Source organism: Mixophyes fleayi, chromosome 1 (assembly GCF_038048845.1).
Source record: "Mixophyes fleayi isolate aMixFle1 chromosome 1, aMixFle1.hap1, whole genome shotgun sequence".
NCBI classification, from domain to species: domain Eukaryota; kingdom Metazoa; phylum Chordata; class Amphibia; order Anura; family Limnodynastidae; genus Mixophyes; species Mixophyes fleayi.
The window spans coordinates 139,002,624-139,021,161 of NC_134402.1; the positions used below are offsets into that span (position 1 = coordinate 139,002,624).

At 39.0% G+C, this 18,538-nt stretch overlaps 1 protein-coding gene across 3 annotated transcripts in view; it reads right to left on the reverse strand.

Moving 5' to 3' along the window:
* Positions 1-18,538, reverse strand: part of GSTCD (glutathione S-transferase C-terminal domain containing) — a 164,130-nt gene that overhangs the window by 105,945 nt on the left and 39,647 nt on the right. For 2 of the 3 annotated variants that reach the window (XM_075200844.1, XM_075200839.1), the window contains exons 3-4: positions 14,113-14,550; positions 5,890-6,141 (exon numbers count right to left, since the gene is read on the reverse strand). In XM_075200844.1, the coding sequence (XP_075056945.1) occupies positions 5,890-6,141; positions 14,113-14,550 (690 nt within the window). The remainder of the gene's footprint in view (positions 1-5,889; positions 6,142-14,112; positions 14,551-18,538) is intronic. The other variant, XM_075200850.1, reaches the window with a different exon arrangement.

Sequence of the window (18,538 nt, forward strand, 5' to 3'; positions counted from 1 at the left end):
CGATGCATACATAATTATTATTATTACTATTTATTTTTAAATTCAGAATTGTTTTGCATAAGCATCATCCTAAAGATGTTACTAACTGCACTGCTTGAAGAGATTTAATCTAGGACTATGGATTTTACAGAATAAAGTAATTTATGATTGTCCAGCTGTTGGACTACAACTTCATGCAGCTCCTATTTTGCTACTAGTAACTGTATGTTGGGCGCTGTATCTCTACAGATCTACAAGTTGGCTACACTTATTCATCATAATGAGAGAACCATGCCCTGAAAATGCAGGCAGGTCTTATTTTAAAAGGTAGAATAGTTTGTGTAATTTAATCATGACTATTTTTTGAAAACTAAATTGACCTTTAAAGCTGCACTGTCACCTAATAAAATACCTTGCAAAGAGTGGTAGCGCAGGGCACCCTTCCCCTATCCTGAGTCCAGGGACTACTACGTACAGCTGTTTTTCCTGGCAGTGGAAGGGGATTTTGAGCGAGATGGACAATCCCAAGATTTAATTTTTGCAATCATCCCCACCACTCAAGCCCCAGTTTTCGGCAGGGGCTGTAACAGGAGTGGACGAGCCACTGGAAAAATGGCTGCATATAGCAGCCCCAGGTTGTGCAGCTTAAATGTAACTTGATTATTTCATTACATAAAGAATAAAGAAAGGAACAAGGTTACAAGTGTTAACAGTGAAATATGGATTGTTGGACAGATTACATCTGACACAGGTGGTTTTTGATGTATTTAACAACACGTGGTCCCATGTAACTTTCTCATTTCTTTTTTTTTTAATCTTATTTATTTTTCCCAAACAACAAACACATACAACAAAACATAAGTATGTATCATACTATCCATCTTGCTAATAACATTAACAGACATCGATGTGTTAGAACATTCGCCAAAGTAATATATTGCAAGTAGTAATTATTAAACATTTAAGTAAGTATAAAAAAATCAAAATACAAAATAGGTTAATTATACACAGCGCAGGACCTCCCTTTCCTCCCCTAGGAAAAAAACTAGGATTATAAATATAGATACAAATTATTCCAAGCTCATCAAGTCATCCAAACTGCCTCTGTATCTAGAAGTGTACCAGCTGGACCATATTTTATGATATTTCACCTTTACCTTACTAGATACCGTTTATCTTTCATGCTGCATAGTTGCATTCACTAGCACCCTCCACTTATGAAATTCCAATGGGCCTGGAGCAAGCCAGGCCTGAGCAATCACCACTCTGACCAGGGTTATGAGAATAAATATATATGTAACTGCATATTTATCCTAAAGATATGCCATATAAACACTGTTTAGCACTCATGACGGGGCTGTGGGAACAGTATTCAAAACACATTACTATAGGACAGTCCCACATTAAATGCCAAGTCACCCATAAAAGAATGACATTTCAGACATGCCAGACTACTTCTTCCACCCATCTGAAACAAACCAATTGGTGTATGATAAACCCTATGTAATATATACAAATAAATCTGTTGATAACGAAGTCAGGAGGTAGCACTGTGGAGATTCTTGAGCATATAGGACCATTCCTCATCAAGAAGGGGGCCCAGATCCACCTCACATATAGATTTAAGCTTATCTAAATCAACATGGGTAAATGGCAAATTAAGCTGAGACTATAGATGGCTGGATCAAAGGAGGGGGCAAGGGAATTTGGGAATCAAGGGCATGTTTTAACTGAAGATAATAAAAAGCAGAGTTAGGAATTCCACTTTCCAAAGATAACTGTGCAAAACTCTTCAAACATCCGGATTCATATAATTGCTCTAACGAGTTAATACCGTATCTGCGCCATATGTTATAGCCCTTTAATTTTTCAAGTTCAGCGAAGCAGGGGTTATACCAAAGAGAAGTTAAAGGGTCATGTCCTTGGCCTCCAAGTATATAATGAGCAAGATGCCAAATCTCAATAACTTTTTTATTTCAACAATTTTATTGAGAAGCTGTGTATGTACATTCAGAGTAACATATGATACATAGGTAAAAGTATTTTCCACACAGAAAAGTCAATGTTAACTTTTCTAGTACATTATTAAAACAAAAAAAACTTAATAAAAGTAGGTGTTATCAATTTAAAATTCTTAATTGAAATTAGAAATGTAACCATGTTTATTAGTTTTAGCAAATGGAGGAAGCCTTTCCAAGATCCTAGTGTCGAAGTCGTATAATTGGATGAACGAAAGTATATTGGTTAATATTGTTTTATCGTGCGATTGCACTCAGTATGCCAGGCTACACATGGCATACTGCGATCGCACGGTAAAATACGCACGCACACACTCGCACTACAACATTTAGTTATTTATATATTTCATATTTATGATTCCAATCCACAGTGATTTATGAGCAGATAGTATTTAGTTTATTATTAGTTTATATATTATGATTATATGTATATGTCTCTCATCCACCCTCATTACATCCTCCCATTCCCGGTTACAGGACTTTTTTCGGGCTGCACCCACTCTATGGAACTCTCTCCCTCGCACAATAAGACTCTCCTCTGGTCTACATACTTTCAAGCGTTCTCTGAAAACCTACCTATTCAGACAAGCTTATAATATTCCTCAACCACCATCTTAACCTCACTACCTTTAGCCTGTTACACAATTTCACACAAGACAACTACCCCCGGACCAACATTGTTGTGTGACAGGATCATTTAGCTTATGAGTCACCCTACCTTTGCAGTCTGGCTGGGCCAAGATGCAAAATGTATACTTAACCTCATGTGTCAATCTCCCATTGTCCCATAGATTGTAAGCTTGCGAGCAGGGCCTTCTCACCTCTTTGTCTGTTTTACCCAGTTTGTTTATTAGTTTATTACGTTTGTCCCCAATTGTAAAGCGCTACGGAATATGTTGGCGCTATATAAATAAATGATGATGATGATGATGATGATATATGTACACTTTAGTGTTATTTATGGTTCAGGTTATAGGAAATGTGTCATGTCTGATATCATTTTAATCCCCTATTCATCAGCAGTTGTCCGTTTTTTTCGCCGTAAAGATCGCACATTGCATACTCTAGTTAGTGATGTTAGGGAATAAATACTTAAAGTAATGCTGACTATAAAATGCTAATAGACTAGTTGAAACTGAAACCTTGGCGGGAAAGGTCAGAGCACAACCCCTGGAGAGATGACCCCCACCTTTGGATATTTTGGTTTGAATTGGCCTATGACCTGCAGCACTCTGGACCTTCCTGATACCTGGACCAATAGAAGCAAGCCACGTCATCTGCATTGTTGTCTCTGTAACACTGAGTGTATATAATATAGCTGTGCTCCCACTGGCTTCAGCCATTCTCTGACCACAGTATTCTAGAGTGAAATACCGTTCACTGGTACCCGTGGGAGCGCAGCGAGCGCGGTATGTATTTATCTCTTTTTGGTATTGGCTCTACTTTAACAGAGTTTCCATCTAACTTGTGGCATTTATGACATCATATCTCCGGGATTCACGGGCCAGAGATTTATAAGTGGTGCTCCTTATATCATCGGTACCAACTAATCTTGTTTTAGCAGTATGGCCACACTCGTACCATCAATCCGGCTCCACTTTATGCATTGTGACTGGGTTACTGGACAGTAACAACTCTCCATTGTGGGATCCCATATTTGCAATCAATTAGAGAGTTATTGTTACGTATATATATATATATTTTTTCTACTTCCAGTATATGATATACCTATTCATTGGTTCTATGTGATGCACTATCCTTATCCGCTGGCCAGTGTTGATTTTATTTTGTTTATTTTATGATCATTTGTATCTACATTTTTATTAAAGTGTTTATATTACCCACACGGATTTACTTTTCCAATTTTTGTGTACATCAGTTATCAGCGCTGTGTTTTGTTGTGTTGTATACCTTTGTCTAGATCTCATTGATCTTTACAGCTGCAGTTACTGATCTACACGTTGTCTCCACGATTTCCCTCATCTCTCCTTGCGCCAGGTGTTTTGGTTTGTTAAACTTTGCATCTGCTAAAATAAATTACTTTGTGCCTTGGAAACACAACACAATCGCTTGGGCAATGCTTTAATACTAGTGTATCTATCTATCTATCTATCTATATTTATGTACACATATACATTGAATCATAGTATTAATAGAGACACCCATGAGTAGTTATGCATAAAAATATCTAAATCTAAATATGTGCATATATTTAAAGCTGCACTACCACCAGGTGCGGGCTAGCAAGTTTAAGCCCGGGGGGCGCACAGGCGGCGGCATCACGTAACACGCGATGCGGGCGCATAATTGATGACGCGCCCGCATCGCGTGTCATGTGATGCGGCTGCCTGTGTATGGACGCGGCCGCATCGCATGTCATGTGATGCGGCCGAAGGTAATAAATAGGTAAAATTGCATCAGGGGAAAAATTTATTTGCTGTTTATGAATTGCAGGTGAGAGGAAGGAGTACATCAGTAAAATATTTTATTTAGGTGGTAGTGTAGCTTTACGTTTTCTGCATTAATGACATTTCTAAGAGTATATGAGGGAGGAAGATAGCTCAGAAGTAGAATATCGCAGTGTCAGGATTTTCAATCCAGGTTTGGCATAGTTTCTGAAATTTATTAAGGCCGACATGATGCATGTAAATTAGCCATTTATGTGGGAGGGACCGATTAAAGCATTTGAACAAATCAACAGGCAGTGGAGCAGTAGGACAAACATAATGCCTCTGAAAACTAGAGGTGGATCTGGGCATGCAATTGACAGGGGCCCATGCTTTCCTGCCTCACTCTGTCAACAGGGCAGGCAGTGGAGTTTGCTGGCAAAGAAGAATGGATGCGTGTGGCCACATACTACTCTCTACATTGTACAGACAATATTGAAAAAACTTGCGCTGCAATGCAGCCCAAGTCTTAGGTTCAAATCTTGTCTTATGTGTAGAGAGAGGGAATAAAGGCAGACTAGAACCAAATAGAGCGTGAACATGACATTCCCTCAACCCGCTAAGCCAATAACAGTGAAGTCTCTTGAGGGGAGTAGCAGTGATTAGATAACATGTGCTAAGTAGCTAGTTAGATTTAGAGAGGTAAAGAGCCAGGTACAGGACTTGCACAAAACCAATGTCAGGGACCGAGTAGGTAAAAAGGGAAAAGAGAAATTAAAGGCTGATTGGATAGAAATTTAAACATAAGCAAGTACTGGAGAAAGATAAAGATATCAATTTAATGGAAAGAAATAGCAAAGAGCAGTGTGAGCCACAGATAGAGAATTAGATAAGGGAAGTTCGACAGATACAGATGCGATAGGTAGATAAAAGAGTAGCAGATAAGAAAACGATAGACGAACGGAATAAAATATAGAGCAGATAAAAGCAAACGTCATACAAGCTTTCCTAGCATAAAAGCAGAAACTTTTCAGCATTGAAGACACAGAACAAAGATTTGTAGTTCCCAATTGTATATAACATAAATGATGCTGCTATATTTGGATGGCATCATCATATACTCTAAAATATATGAAGAGCATCTGCAACACCTAAATGAAGTATTTGACCGTCTCAGCCAATACAGATTAAAAATTAGGCCTCCTAAGTGTCACTTCCTAAACATATATCAGTGATACATACCAGTAACAAAACATGACGGGTATTCCAAAGATGATTTGTTATTAAAAGTACTTGTCAATAAATGTGTACTGGAACCACCTGATACCTTATATACAACTGAATAAACTCATATTCCCAATGTTTTGATCAAGAAATTAATACAAAGAAATGCTGTAACCATAATATAACACAACCGGTAACTTTTAGGGCTCATTTCTAACTTCCCAAAAGATTTAAAAATATTTTGATTTTAAGGTTTAAAAAAAAGAGTTTGGGGTTCTTACTCTTAGCTTGGTCATGGTTGGTCTGGGGCCTCCTAAAAACGGTTTTTCTGGCAAATCTTTGTTTTCTGTGTCTGTTTTGGATGATAGTGGCTGTTGTATATGCTGTGTAGTCACATCAGAAAAGTGGAGAAAGGTGATATTACAAGCAGTGGCCGCTCTACACACACCTGGCACCTGCTGGACCCGCTCATACCAGCCATTTATTAGAGGTAGTCCATAGATCTTCTCTGGTGATGCTTTATGGAGAGCAGCCTACAACAGAAAATAGAGGAAGATTTTACATACATATGCCAAATCTGTTATTTTCTACTCTATACCGTATGCTCCACAACATTCTACTAGCAACTTAAAGGATCTACAGGATCTGTTATGCACAATACTTCAGACTTGGATTTTATCAGATACAGAGTTGTTATTTTGGAGCACTGTGACTAAACTATACATTAGATCCGTTGATCCCAACTTTTTCAGTTCAAGGAACCCTTAAGGTCTCCATAATTTTTTCAAGGCACCCCTAAGCCAAAATAATTACCAAGTAGTCCCCCGCCTTCCTTACCACTGGCCCTGGCCGAGGCACCCCTGTGAGATCGCCGAGGCACCCCAGGGAGTTTAGGCGCACAGTTTGGGAACCACTGTCCTGTATTTGGCGACACTGCGTATGGCTTCCCCCTCTCAATAAATTATGTAACAGTGCTCCTCACAGAGACTATAGAAAGACACACTCAGTGCCCATGTTTGTGTGTGTGCCATAGTTACTGAACAGCAGCAATAATTTAAGTATTTTCCTTTATGGAACTTTCTGGATAACAGGTTTCCAGATAACAAAAAGTTACCATGCCTGGATTATTACCATATGCTTTAAAAGAAATTAATAATAATATTTTCATCATCAAGTATGTCGGTTACATAAATATTTTAGCTTTTTGTTAGAAGTAGTAACTAAATTGTCTGATTATACAAAACCTTAAAATATTAACTGACATCTAACATCAAGAAAATGTAGTCCTACTCCAATTACAGTATATTATTGTTGTTAATAATAATAATAAGAAGAAGAAGAATATTATTATATCTATTCATATTTGGACATCAAAACCTGTGGCAATGGTAAAGATGCATTCTAAGGATAACTAAGCTGTACATGTCATAATGAAGTGTGGGTATTCCCAGACACTGCATGCACTTACTTAGTAAGAGAAGCGTCAATCTGGATTGGCATCATATGACATGTAGTAAGATTTTCAACTATTACTGACACTGCTCGTTACTAAATACAAGATAATTATGTATGAGAGCCTGTTGACATATCTGAAACTGGAGTTGCTCATTATTTCAACATTTCAGCTGGGTCAACATTTTCAAATGAATGCTGGAATTACGCAGATGACAAAGAAAACAAATTCTTTTAATTTATCATTCACAATGCAAGGTATGTTGTTTGGGAGAACAACGCATCCAATAATAGCGGACACAGATTTTGCAAACTTATTTACTATTACCAAGATTTTGTGTTTATTATCGTTGGCTTCTTATTTTGACTGGGTGTGAGGTACAGAATAAATTATTGCAATGGTGGTGCTGACTCATTGATAATATTTTCCAAAATGATCTAATAGAGAAAATGATGTGTTTATACCTGTAATTGCACAAGTATTTCTACTGACACACCGATAGACAAATTTACACTATGCAGAATGTAAGAGTCATGAGGACAAATGGAGCAACTAGTTTCTCATTTTAAGAGATGTCTGCATTGGGGGTGTTTAATAATCCAGTTAATTCAGGTCTACATAAAGTACTCCAAAATGCCTAAAGATAAAAGATCATATTTATACACCATGACTAACTGCGTGTTTGGATCTGCCTAGCCTTGTCAAATAATGAAGTTATCAGGTCCTACATCCTAAGGGTAGTTTATAAACTTCACTGTTTGACAAGGATGGGCAAATCCAAACACTGTGACATGCTGCCTCGGAACATACACCTTAAAGTGTGAACAGCTACTATTGTACAGGAACTCTCTAATTTGCTTTCACAGTCTATTAACCACATATATATTTCCAGCAAACAATGATCTTTTCAAATGTTCTAAAGTCTCCAGGAACGGAGGCAGGTGATTTTTGAAGAGGCCAACGTTAATGGATTACCTCGGATGGCTTGTTTAACTGACAGCTGGTATAGTGGTTTACAAAAGGTAATCTGTAACTCTGTGCATATTTTTACAGCACGCAAGTTTTTCACAGCAAATTGAGGAAAAATGTAAGCAGAGCTATCAGATAAGCACTCACAAATATATTTGTCTAATCAGCTCTCAACTAAATGTGGCCCCAAACCTTTTAGAGCTTGTACGCAGGTGATATAAGGAGTGGAGCCTTGTGCTGTACTGACGGTATGGTGAAAGAATAGAATAATACAAAGCAATCCAAAACTGACCACTAGCAGGAACAAGTTGCCTGTCCTCACTATCCTTTCTTCAAATGACCAACAGATCTTCAATGCAGCTTGTTCTATTTGGTCAACCCATGTTTGGAAGAAATGTAGTGAATTCAAACATTGAGCTGGTTGCCGTAATCTACAGATCAATATTTTGAAGTTTGCTTAAGCTGTGTTCCCCATGTCATGAGTCCATGTATGTTTCGTTCAACTGTTATACACCGATCAGCCACAACATTAAAACCACTGACAAGTGAAATGAATTACATTGATTACCTTGTTACAATGGCACCTGTCAAGACGTGAGATTTAATAGGCAGCAAGTGAACAGTCAGTTCTTAAAGTAGATGTGTTGGAAGCAGGAAAAATGGGCAAGTGTAAGGATCTGAGCGACTTTGACTAGGGCCAAATTGTGATGGTCAGATGACTGGGTCAGAGCATCTCCAAACATCATAAAAAATAACCAGAAACAGGAGAATAATGAATAATAATACATTAAAGCTCTGTAAATGAAGACACAGACCAACAATTACATTACATTTCCTTTATCTACCCCCTCCGATGGTAAATCCTTACTACTCTACTTTAACCCCAACCCTTCAGCACACACTGCTGTTCTATTCCCAATAGGAATAAAACAGGTTATAGATGCCTTCTTATTTTCCCACCCATATATTTGTATGGGCTACTGGTCTAGGATGTAAGTTAGCCAGTGTATGAAATATACCTTGCTTCTTCATATACCAACAACATAATTTTGTGGCTAAAAGTTCTGGATTCTAATTTACATGTCTAAGTGCTTCAACAACTGAAGATTTATATTATCTATATTGCCAAGGGCTTGACAAGTCTGAATACTCTGTCTGTACAGCCCTTTTAGAGCACCATATCCCCTTCATTTCCATATCTAATGTCTTAACCATTGTGCAAAAATGAATCGGTTCAGACTGAGTGAGTGACAGGACTTCAGAACAGAGATGAAGTAAAAAGATAGTCAAGCATAAGTAAAGGGGTTTAGAGGAGATATTATGGCAGGACAGAGTAGACATGTCTTAAAATGTCTCTATGAGGTATATAGAATTTCTTCCATATAATAGTATTTTACTCCAAAAAATGTGCCCTCTGGTATTTCATTTGCCATAATTAACTATATCCTGGCACTTTTGCTTTTTCCCTGGCATCTATGTGAAGAAGCACCAGTTTCAATGGGAGCAACATGGCCGCCTGTGAGACAAAGGCAGAGGTGGTGGCAATGATGGGAATTTAGTACTGCAGTAAATTATGTTACTGAGCATTAATACTGACATACAACTTTTTACTGAGCTTTAATTCTGGAATATTTATATTTACCTATACCCTAATATTGCATTCTACTGGTCCTTATTACTGAAACACATCTTTCTATTGCTCATTGTTACATTCCACTGAAAATCAGTACTGGAATACTATACTCTGATAGGCATTAGTATTATATTATATTCTACTTGGTATCATTATTGGTATATCACTCTGTACTGGGTATTATTACTGGCATATTACATCCTAATGGGCACTGTTACTGGAATTATCTATGGGATCTTAAATCCTATTGGGTATTATTACTGCATACTACATCATAATGGACATTATCACTGCCATAGTACATCTTGCTAGGTGTTGTTGCCTGTGCAAAAAATTCTACTGCCCATTATTGCTGTAAACGATATGTGACAGGATGGACCGTCTTTGCCACCCTGTCTGTTGTTGCTGGGAACTGGCTGGGTTTACTTTGCCACCGTTCCCTTTCATTATCCCAAATGCCCCCTTTAACCGCAGTAGGAGGGGCTTACAAATGCTGGACTCCTTCACGGCATCCAGAACCCTTCTGGGTAACTGTCGCTGCTAGTGTACCCTGTTACTGGTGTACCTGGGCTGGTACACCTAACCTGTTACTATGGATCAGGGTTGTTGTGGATGGATCCCCCCTGGCCTATCACACTGACCAGAGCTGTTGGATAGCAGGCAGAGCGGTGGTACTGGAAAGCTGGGTCCAAACCTCAGGACAGACGGGAACGTGTTAGAGTTGGGTCTAATCTCTAGGTCACAGGAATTTCAGCATGGAAGAAGTTGTCAAGCAGGTCTTTGAAGCAAGTGATGTTTATTTAGCTCCAGTAGTAGTAGGGCAGTTCACACTGGTTGAAGGTATCAGTTATCAAGAGGTCAGAAGAAACAGGAATACTTTTTAATACAAAACAGTTTTTATACCACATTTGGAAACTAGTCTTAGCAGGAGGTAATCCATCCTCCTGTCCCTTTAACCAATCTAGGCTGATTTATGCAGCCCAGAGAGTTTAACAACTTTTAATATTGCTGCTAGTGGCAGGGGGGAGTATACTTCCCCCCTGTCCACGAGCTGCCAGGGAGAAGGGGGCTCAGTCCACTCTCCTCCCCTGGTGCCTGTCTGTCTGTGGCGAGAGATTTATCTTTTAAATCTCCCATCCAAAGTTACTTCTAGGGACTCTGCTCCGGAGTATGGCTCTCCCTCTTGGCCGAAAATAGTACCAGAGAGGGAGAGACCAGATCCCGGGGCAGCAGCCCCTGCCTGTCGCTAGCTGAAGCTTTTTGAGTTCCGGCTAGGGACTTAGCTTCCTGGGACCCCCAGGAGGCGCTGCACCTCCTGGACCCATTGGATTCCAGAAGGCTGGTTGCTAAGCCCCTCCGCCACTGCTCTAGCCACTGAAGATGACTGCCGAAGGGTGAAGGGTATCCAGGGCTGCCTCTACAGCCCCAGCACGAGGCAAGTACTTTTTACATTTATTACATACATATACATTTCCATATACATTTAAAATCGGCGCTGCAGCGTCTATACATACTCATTTTTACATTTGTTTAATGCATATATATTTATACAGTCACGGGGGCGAACCCCTTATGCTGCAGCGCTGGATTCTGTTCTACCCAGCTATCACTGCAGTGCACACATGTGAAACATTTTTATTTACATTTATCCCTTCCAGTGCCAGGTATTAACCCTCCCGACACCAGAGCTCAATTTCCAAGATGGCCACTGCCGGTACTCGGGACCCGGCCACACTATATTATAAAAAAAAAAAAAGGGGGGGGGACAGTGCAAAATTACAGACCTCTCCAAGTGGAATAAAACACTTAAAAACTTGACCAGAAATCCAAGGAAATAAAAACAATAATAGTTTAATAATAAAAATAAGAAGAATTAGATGAATATCTATTGCATACGTACAAATTGTTAAAATGCATAAATAGATAGCCTATGCTGTGAAATACAATCCAGCTAAATAGAAATTCAATTTGCCAATAGAAATTAGGAACCGGTCATATATCACATCACATATTATGTGAATTTGAGACATTTGATCTTGATATTTTTCTTATTTATTTAGTGCCTGATAATTGTTTTATTTCTGTTGTATACTGTATTATACCATACAATATAATTTAGTGGGCATCATCACATGTATATTAAATCTTGCTGGGCATTCTTGCTGGTGTAATATCATTGTTGTTTTTTTTTTACATCTCACTGGTGTAATATTACTAATATTTGTCACATTACTGGGTATCATTCCTGACATATTACATAGAGCTGTTGCAAAACCTATGGAAAAGTTGCAGATTTTCTGCTGAGCACTAATGATTGGTATAATAAATCTTGTTGAACATTATTACTTGTATTTTACATCTTATTGGGCATTTAAAATAAGCAACATTTTCAAAAATATTTTGTGAGATATTAGGCTCGATCCGCATCTGGGGGTAAATGTATCAAGCTGAAAGTTTTCCGGCGGGTTTGAAAAGTGGAGATGTTGTCTATAGCAAACAATCAGATTCTAGCTGTCATTTTGTGGAATGTACTAAATAAATGATAGCTAGAATCTGATTGGATTTTTAAACCCGCCGAAAAACTCTCAGCTTGATACATTTACCCCCTGGTGGTGAAATTTAGCACATTTTGCAGGCAGAGTTTGGCCTTAACTGTTCCCAATTGTACCCAAACGATACCACACAACACAATAAATTCCAGCTGTAATCATTCAGCAAAATGCAAACTTACAAACACCAGAATTTCTCTTAAGAAAAAGAATGGCATACAAATTAAGCAGACTATTATCGCTTTAAAATATTAGAATATTGAACAATGAGACATTGCTATTGCAGACAACCTATTTGACTTGCTATTCTCAATATAAGAGTGGCATAGTCATGACAGCAGTCTGAACATTTGATATTAGAAGCCAATAATTATTAAAGAAGGTATCGGCTGTAATTATGGAGTCTCTGTGTCTGCACATCTCTGTTTTTTACAGCAGACATGCCTGCCCATGTCCTGATGAGATAACACACAAGTTCAAATCAAATGTGTCATGTCTCACTGTAACATGATATTCTATGGGAACAGGTATGAAATTATCACCTCCTGAAAACGGCTATACAAAAGATATGTAGAGATATTTACAGAATATATTACACAAACAAGAAGCATTTACCAGTTGTTATTTTTCCTTCAATATTGTAGTGTAAAGTGTGTTACATCACAACCCAAATGTTTACATTATACCCATTGTCTGTACACAGTGAAAGCAACAATTTGGTGGGCTGAAACAAACTTTGACAAACCATTTATCTTACCAGTGGGTTTTTTTTATCCAAATTCAGAAAAGGTCATTTCCCAATTAATAGGTTGTACATCATACCACATAATGCAAAACTAATCATACAGGAATCTATTCTGATCGAACAAATAAAACTACAGTGCATGTGCGAACATAGTCTAAACAGCGATGTAATGGAATACATTACACTGTGCTGATCTGGTGCCAGATTTCAGGAAACACTGGAACTACGTGACTAATATTGCAGGATTTAGCATATACCCTGACGTGTGCATGTAATGGTTATTCAGTCCATACTTGCCAACTCTCCCAGAATGTCCGGGAGACTCCCGAAATTCAGGTTGGTCTCATGGACTCCCGGGAGAGCTGGCAAGTCTCCCGCATCCCGCTACTGACTTCCAAAAATGACGCGATTTGCGGTGAATAGTGTCATTTTGGCCCCGCCCCCCACGACAACATGGCATTTCGTCGCGGGGGCGGGGCCAAAATGACGCGTTTGACTGCCCCCACCCCCCCTCCAGTCATGCCACTCTCCCGGAAATAACTTCGCGAAAGTAGGTAAGTATGGGTTAGTCTCATATATAACCAGGGAGTTAAATAACAAAATCCAATGGTAGTGATGAAAAGGAATGAAAAAACATAACTGTATTAATATGAAAGCATGGTTAACCAGTGTAGAGGCACCTATAATTCAGCATTAGCTTCCAAAATAAAAAAAAAGGTTACAGGGCACTTTTATGGCTGTAATTGTTTAAAGCTGCATCCTCGGTTAGCTGTGGTCTGCTGAGCTGGGTTAACAGATTTGATCAATATGATCAGTGCTTATAGATTCACTTTGGTTCGAACAGACATCCCCTTCCTGTATGGAGCAAGTTATTTGGCTTCGGCTTGGGGGCTGTTGGTAGGGTGGTTTTTTCACCCTAACCAGGAATGCAGCTTTAAAGATAGTAATAGTGTCTCAAAAGCTTCCAGTGTTCGTATACTAAACTAGATATGAAATGTATCACTATGTGTTTGTATTTTTTACTTGAGAAGTTTAAAAAATCTACAAAAACTAGTGAGGATTTGGTTTTAAATTTCTGTGGCTCAGATACATATTTTTTGGCAAAAAATACCTAAACAATTCTCTTAATGGAAAACGTATTCTTATATTTCTTACCAGGAACTGATGGATACATGGCATTAGAACAACATCAGTGAGGGTAAAGTAGAGGCCTTCAGCAAATACATGTTCAAGAGAAGGGAGGTCTGCTTTATTTGTTTTCCTGATGTTGGCAGGCTCTCTAGTGGTTCTTGATGCTGTTTCTTGAACGCTCAGTTTAGACAACGCTGCTGCTAAATCCAAGCTGGGAGGCTTCTGAAGGCTGCTTTGGGAGGGTTCAGTCTGTATTCCATTTCTGTCTGTAATTGCATTTGACTTAATTTGCTGCTGCATCTTTTGTCGCCGTATTTTGTCATCATTGTGAACTTTGACCGGCTCTCCCAGCTTTCTCTCAAGCTGCAGCACTTCCGGGGGAATGATGGCAGATGGCTCTTTCAGAAAGGCCTCCACAGCCAATGGGATGCTGATCTCACAGAGCCGGGTCCACTGGCTCACCTATACAACAAAACATTATGGAATGTTTTTATCAGTTAATCCCATAGCAGTCATATAAATAACATACCAGTCACAATACGCAACGCTGTAGAATATGTAATCACTCATTCACATCTGTCCCTGTCACATTGGACCTTACAAGCTAAGTTCCCTATCCACCCTCATACACATAGACTATGATCCATTTTGTCCTATTAGCCCACCAGTATGTTTTTTGACTGTGGGCGGAAACCAGAGCACCCGGTTGAAACTACTCAGACGCGGGTAAAACAGTTTGTTTGGCTCCTCAAGGTATTTTATTAAGTCTATGTATAATCTAAATGGATAGATTGTCCCAATTCACTTTGCTGGTAGTGTTCAGAATAACCATAATTTAGTGTGTTTTCATCCTAAGCTTTGCCACTACAGAAAACTCCACCTCTCCAGCACTCATGCTATAGCCTTCTCCCTCGGCATCCGGTCTAAGTACTTTGAGATATACTTTTTTTTAACTGCTTAGACAGGTTAAAGCTGAGGTATGAGGGCAGGGGTAGAAGGATAGATTTGCGTCTTATTTGGTTGTTACAAATGGATTTGTACCCACTCCTGGAAGGTAGACCTTAAAGTAGCATCTTTTATTTTGTTGCACACCTGCTGTTTGTGTTCAGAGGCCTTTTTTTTTTTCACGCACATCAAGTTGAAAGGACAATGATCACTATTATCAATATGTGCCTTGGTCTTCACAGTGCAAACTAAAGTCACACAGGGATTGAAATTTACTTGCAATACTGTAATATCATACTGTAATTTCATTTGGAACCTGCTCATAGATAGGTAAACACAGATGGACTTTAATAATAATCATAGTTAAGTTCAATGCACATATAAACCACCCATTTAAACGGCACTAGTCATAATAAATTAACTAGGGATGTGCACCGGCGACTTTTGAGGTCTCGTGTTTTGTGTTTTGGATCCGGATTTTCGTTATTTTTGAGGTTCGGATTTGTCTCGCAAAACACTTGACGAAAGGTCTCGGTTCGGATTTAAGGTATTGGATTCGGATTTTTTTTGAAAAAAACATAAAAAGTTTAAAAATCAAGTTTTTGGGCTTATTTTCACTCCTAGGCTATTATTAACCTCAATAACATTCAATAACAAGCATTTCCACTAATTTACAGTGTATTCTGAACACCTCACAATATAGTTATTAGTCCAAAACGTTGCAACAAGGTATCTTTCTGGACTGCGTAGAGGAGTGGGTCACCACAATATATATTAAAAACCCTGAACTTTTATGATTCGCACCAATAATTGTACCTGGACTGCGTAGAGGAGTGGGTCACCACAATATATTAAAAACCCTGAACTTTTATGAATCGCACCAATAAATGTACCTGGACTGCGTAGAGGAGTGGGTCACCACAATATATATAATAAGAAAACCATCAACTTGTTTGATTCGCACCAATAAATGTACCTGGACTGCGTAGAGGAGTGGGTCACCACAATATCTTAAAAACCCTGAACTTTTATGAATCGCACCAATAAATGTACCTGGACTGCGTAGAGGAGTGGGTCACCACAATATATATAATAAGAAAACCATCAACTTGTTTGATTCGCACCAATAAATGTACCTGGACTGCGTAGAGGAGTGGGTCACCACAATATATTAAAAACCCTGAACTTTTATGAATCGCACCAATAAATGTACCTGGACTGCGTAGAGGAGTGGGTCACCACAATATATATAATAAGAAAACCATCAACTTGTTTGATTCGCACCAATAAATGTACCTGGACTGCGTAGAGGAGTGGGTCACCACAATATATTAAAAACCCTGAACTTTTATGAATCGCACCAATAAATGTACCTGGACTGCGTAGAGGAGTGGGTCACCACAATATATATAATAAGAAAACCATCAACTTGTTTGATTCGCACCAATAAATGTACCTGGACTGCGTAGAGGAGTGGGTCACCACAATATATTAAAAACCCTGAACTTTTATGAATCGCACCAATAAATGTACCTGGACTGCGTAGAGGAGTGGGTCACCACAATATCTTAAAAACCCTGAACTTTTATGAATCGCACCAATAAATGTACCTGGACTGCGTAGAGGAGTGGGTCACCACAATATATATAATAAGAAAACCATCAACTTGTTTGATTCGCAACAATAAATGTACCTGGACTGCGTAGAGGAGTGGGTCACCACAATATATATAATAAGAAAACCATCAACTTGTTTGATTCGCACCAATAATTGTACCTGGACTGCGTAGAGGAGTGGGCACTGGGCACCACAATAAAATATATAAAAAACCTTCAACAGGTCTGCATTACACTACACATACGGCTGCTCCTCCATCCTCTCCATCATATACATGTTGGAGTTTTAGCGTGTGACAACCTCTTGTTTTTGATAATGTCAGTGCATTTTGAATATTTTTCAATTTGCCCCACACCACTGAATGTACTTTATCTATGATACGCATCTATCTATCTTGACTGCGTAGTGTGGTGGCCCCGGTACACAATTTGGTACCGGGGCCACAATAAAATAAATACACCCTCCACGTGTCAGAATTCCACCAAACAAGTATCTGGACTGCGTAGTGGGGTGGCCCCGGTACCCAACTTGATACCGGGGCCACAATAAAATAAATACACCCTCCACGTGTCAGAATTCCACCAAACAAGTATCTGGACTGCGTAGTGGGGTGGCCCCGGTACCCAACTTGATACCGGGGCCACAATAAAATAAATACACCCTCCACGTGTCAGAATTCCACCAAACAAGTATCTGGACTGCGTAGTGGGGTGGCCCCGGTACCCAACTTGATACCGGGGCCACAATAAAATAAATACACCCTCCACGTGTCAGAATTCCACCAAACAAGTATCTGGACTGCGTAGTGGGGTGGCCCCGGTACCCAACTTGATACCGGGGCCACAATACCTCCTCCAAACATGCTACAGACAATTCGTCATTGAGATCCCATTAAGTATGTTAAAGACAGACAGGGTCCAAGTGTTATTAGTTGACTTTGTAAAGAAAAAAACTGTCCCTGTTGCACATAGTCGTGCAATGAAGACTTACTTTTTCATTTAAAGGCACGATCTTTCAAGTGTAGTGTTTGTAAGTCTAAGTCATATTATACTTTTGGTAAAATTGGTTTTTTTGGTTCCTCTTTATGTTAATTAATTAGTAATAGAATTAAAGTAGGAAATAGAATTAAATAGAATTAAAGTAGGAAATAGAGTGGTATAGAGTTGTAGTGTGGTATAGATAGAGTGGTCCACACAATATAATAATAAAACCCTCAACTGGTCTGAATTCCACCAAACAAGTATCTTGACTGCGTAGTGTGGTGGCCCCGGTACACAATTTGGTACCGAGGCCACAATATAATTAAAAAACCCTCCACGTGTCGGAATTCCACCAAACAAGTATCTGGACTGCATAGTGGGGTGGCCCCGGTACCCAATTTGATACCGGGGCCAAAATACCTCCTCTAAACATGCTCCAGACAATTCGTCATTGACAGACCCCAGACAGACAGGGTCGTAGTGTTATTGTTTGACTTTGTAAACCCAAAAAAATGTCCCTGTTGCACTTGCACATAGTCGTGCAATCAAGACTGACTTTTTCATTTAAAGGCACGATCTTTCAAGTGTAGTGTTTGTAAGTCTAAGTCATATTATACTTTTGGTAAAATTGGTTTTTTTGGTTCCTCTTTATGTTAATTAATTAGTAATAGAATTAAAGTAGGAAATAGAATTAAATAGAATTAAAGTAGGAAATAGAGTGGTATAGAGTTGTAGTGTGGTATAGATAGAGTGGTCCACACAATATAATAATAAAACCCTCAACTGGTCTGAATTCCACCAAACAAGTATCTTGACTGCGTAGTGTGGTGGCCCCGGTACACAATTTGGTACCGAGGCCACAATATAATTAAAAAACCCTCCACGTGTCGGAATTCCACCAAACAAGT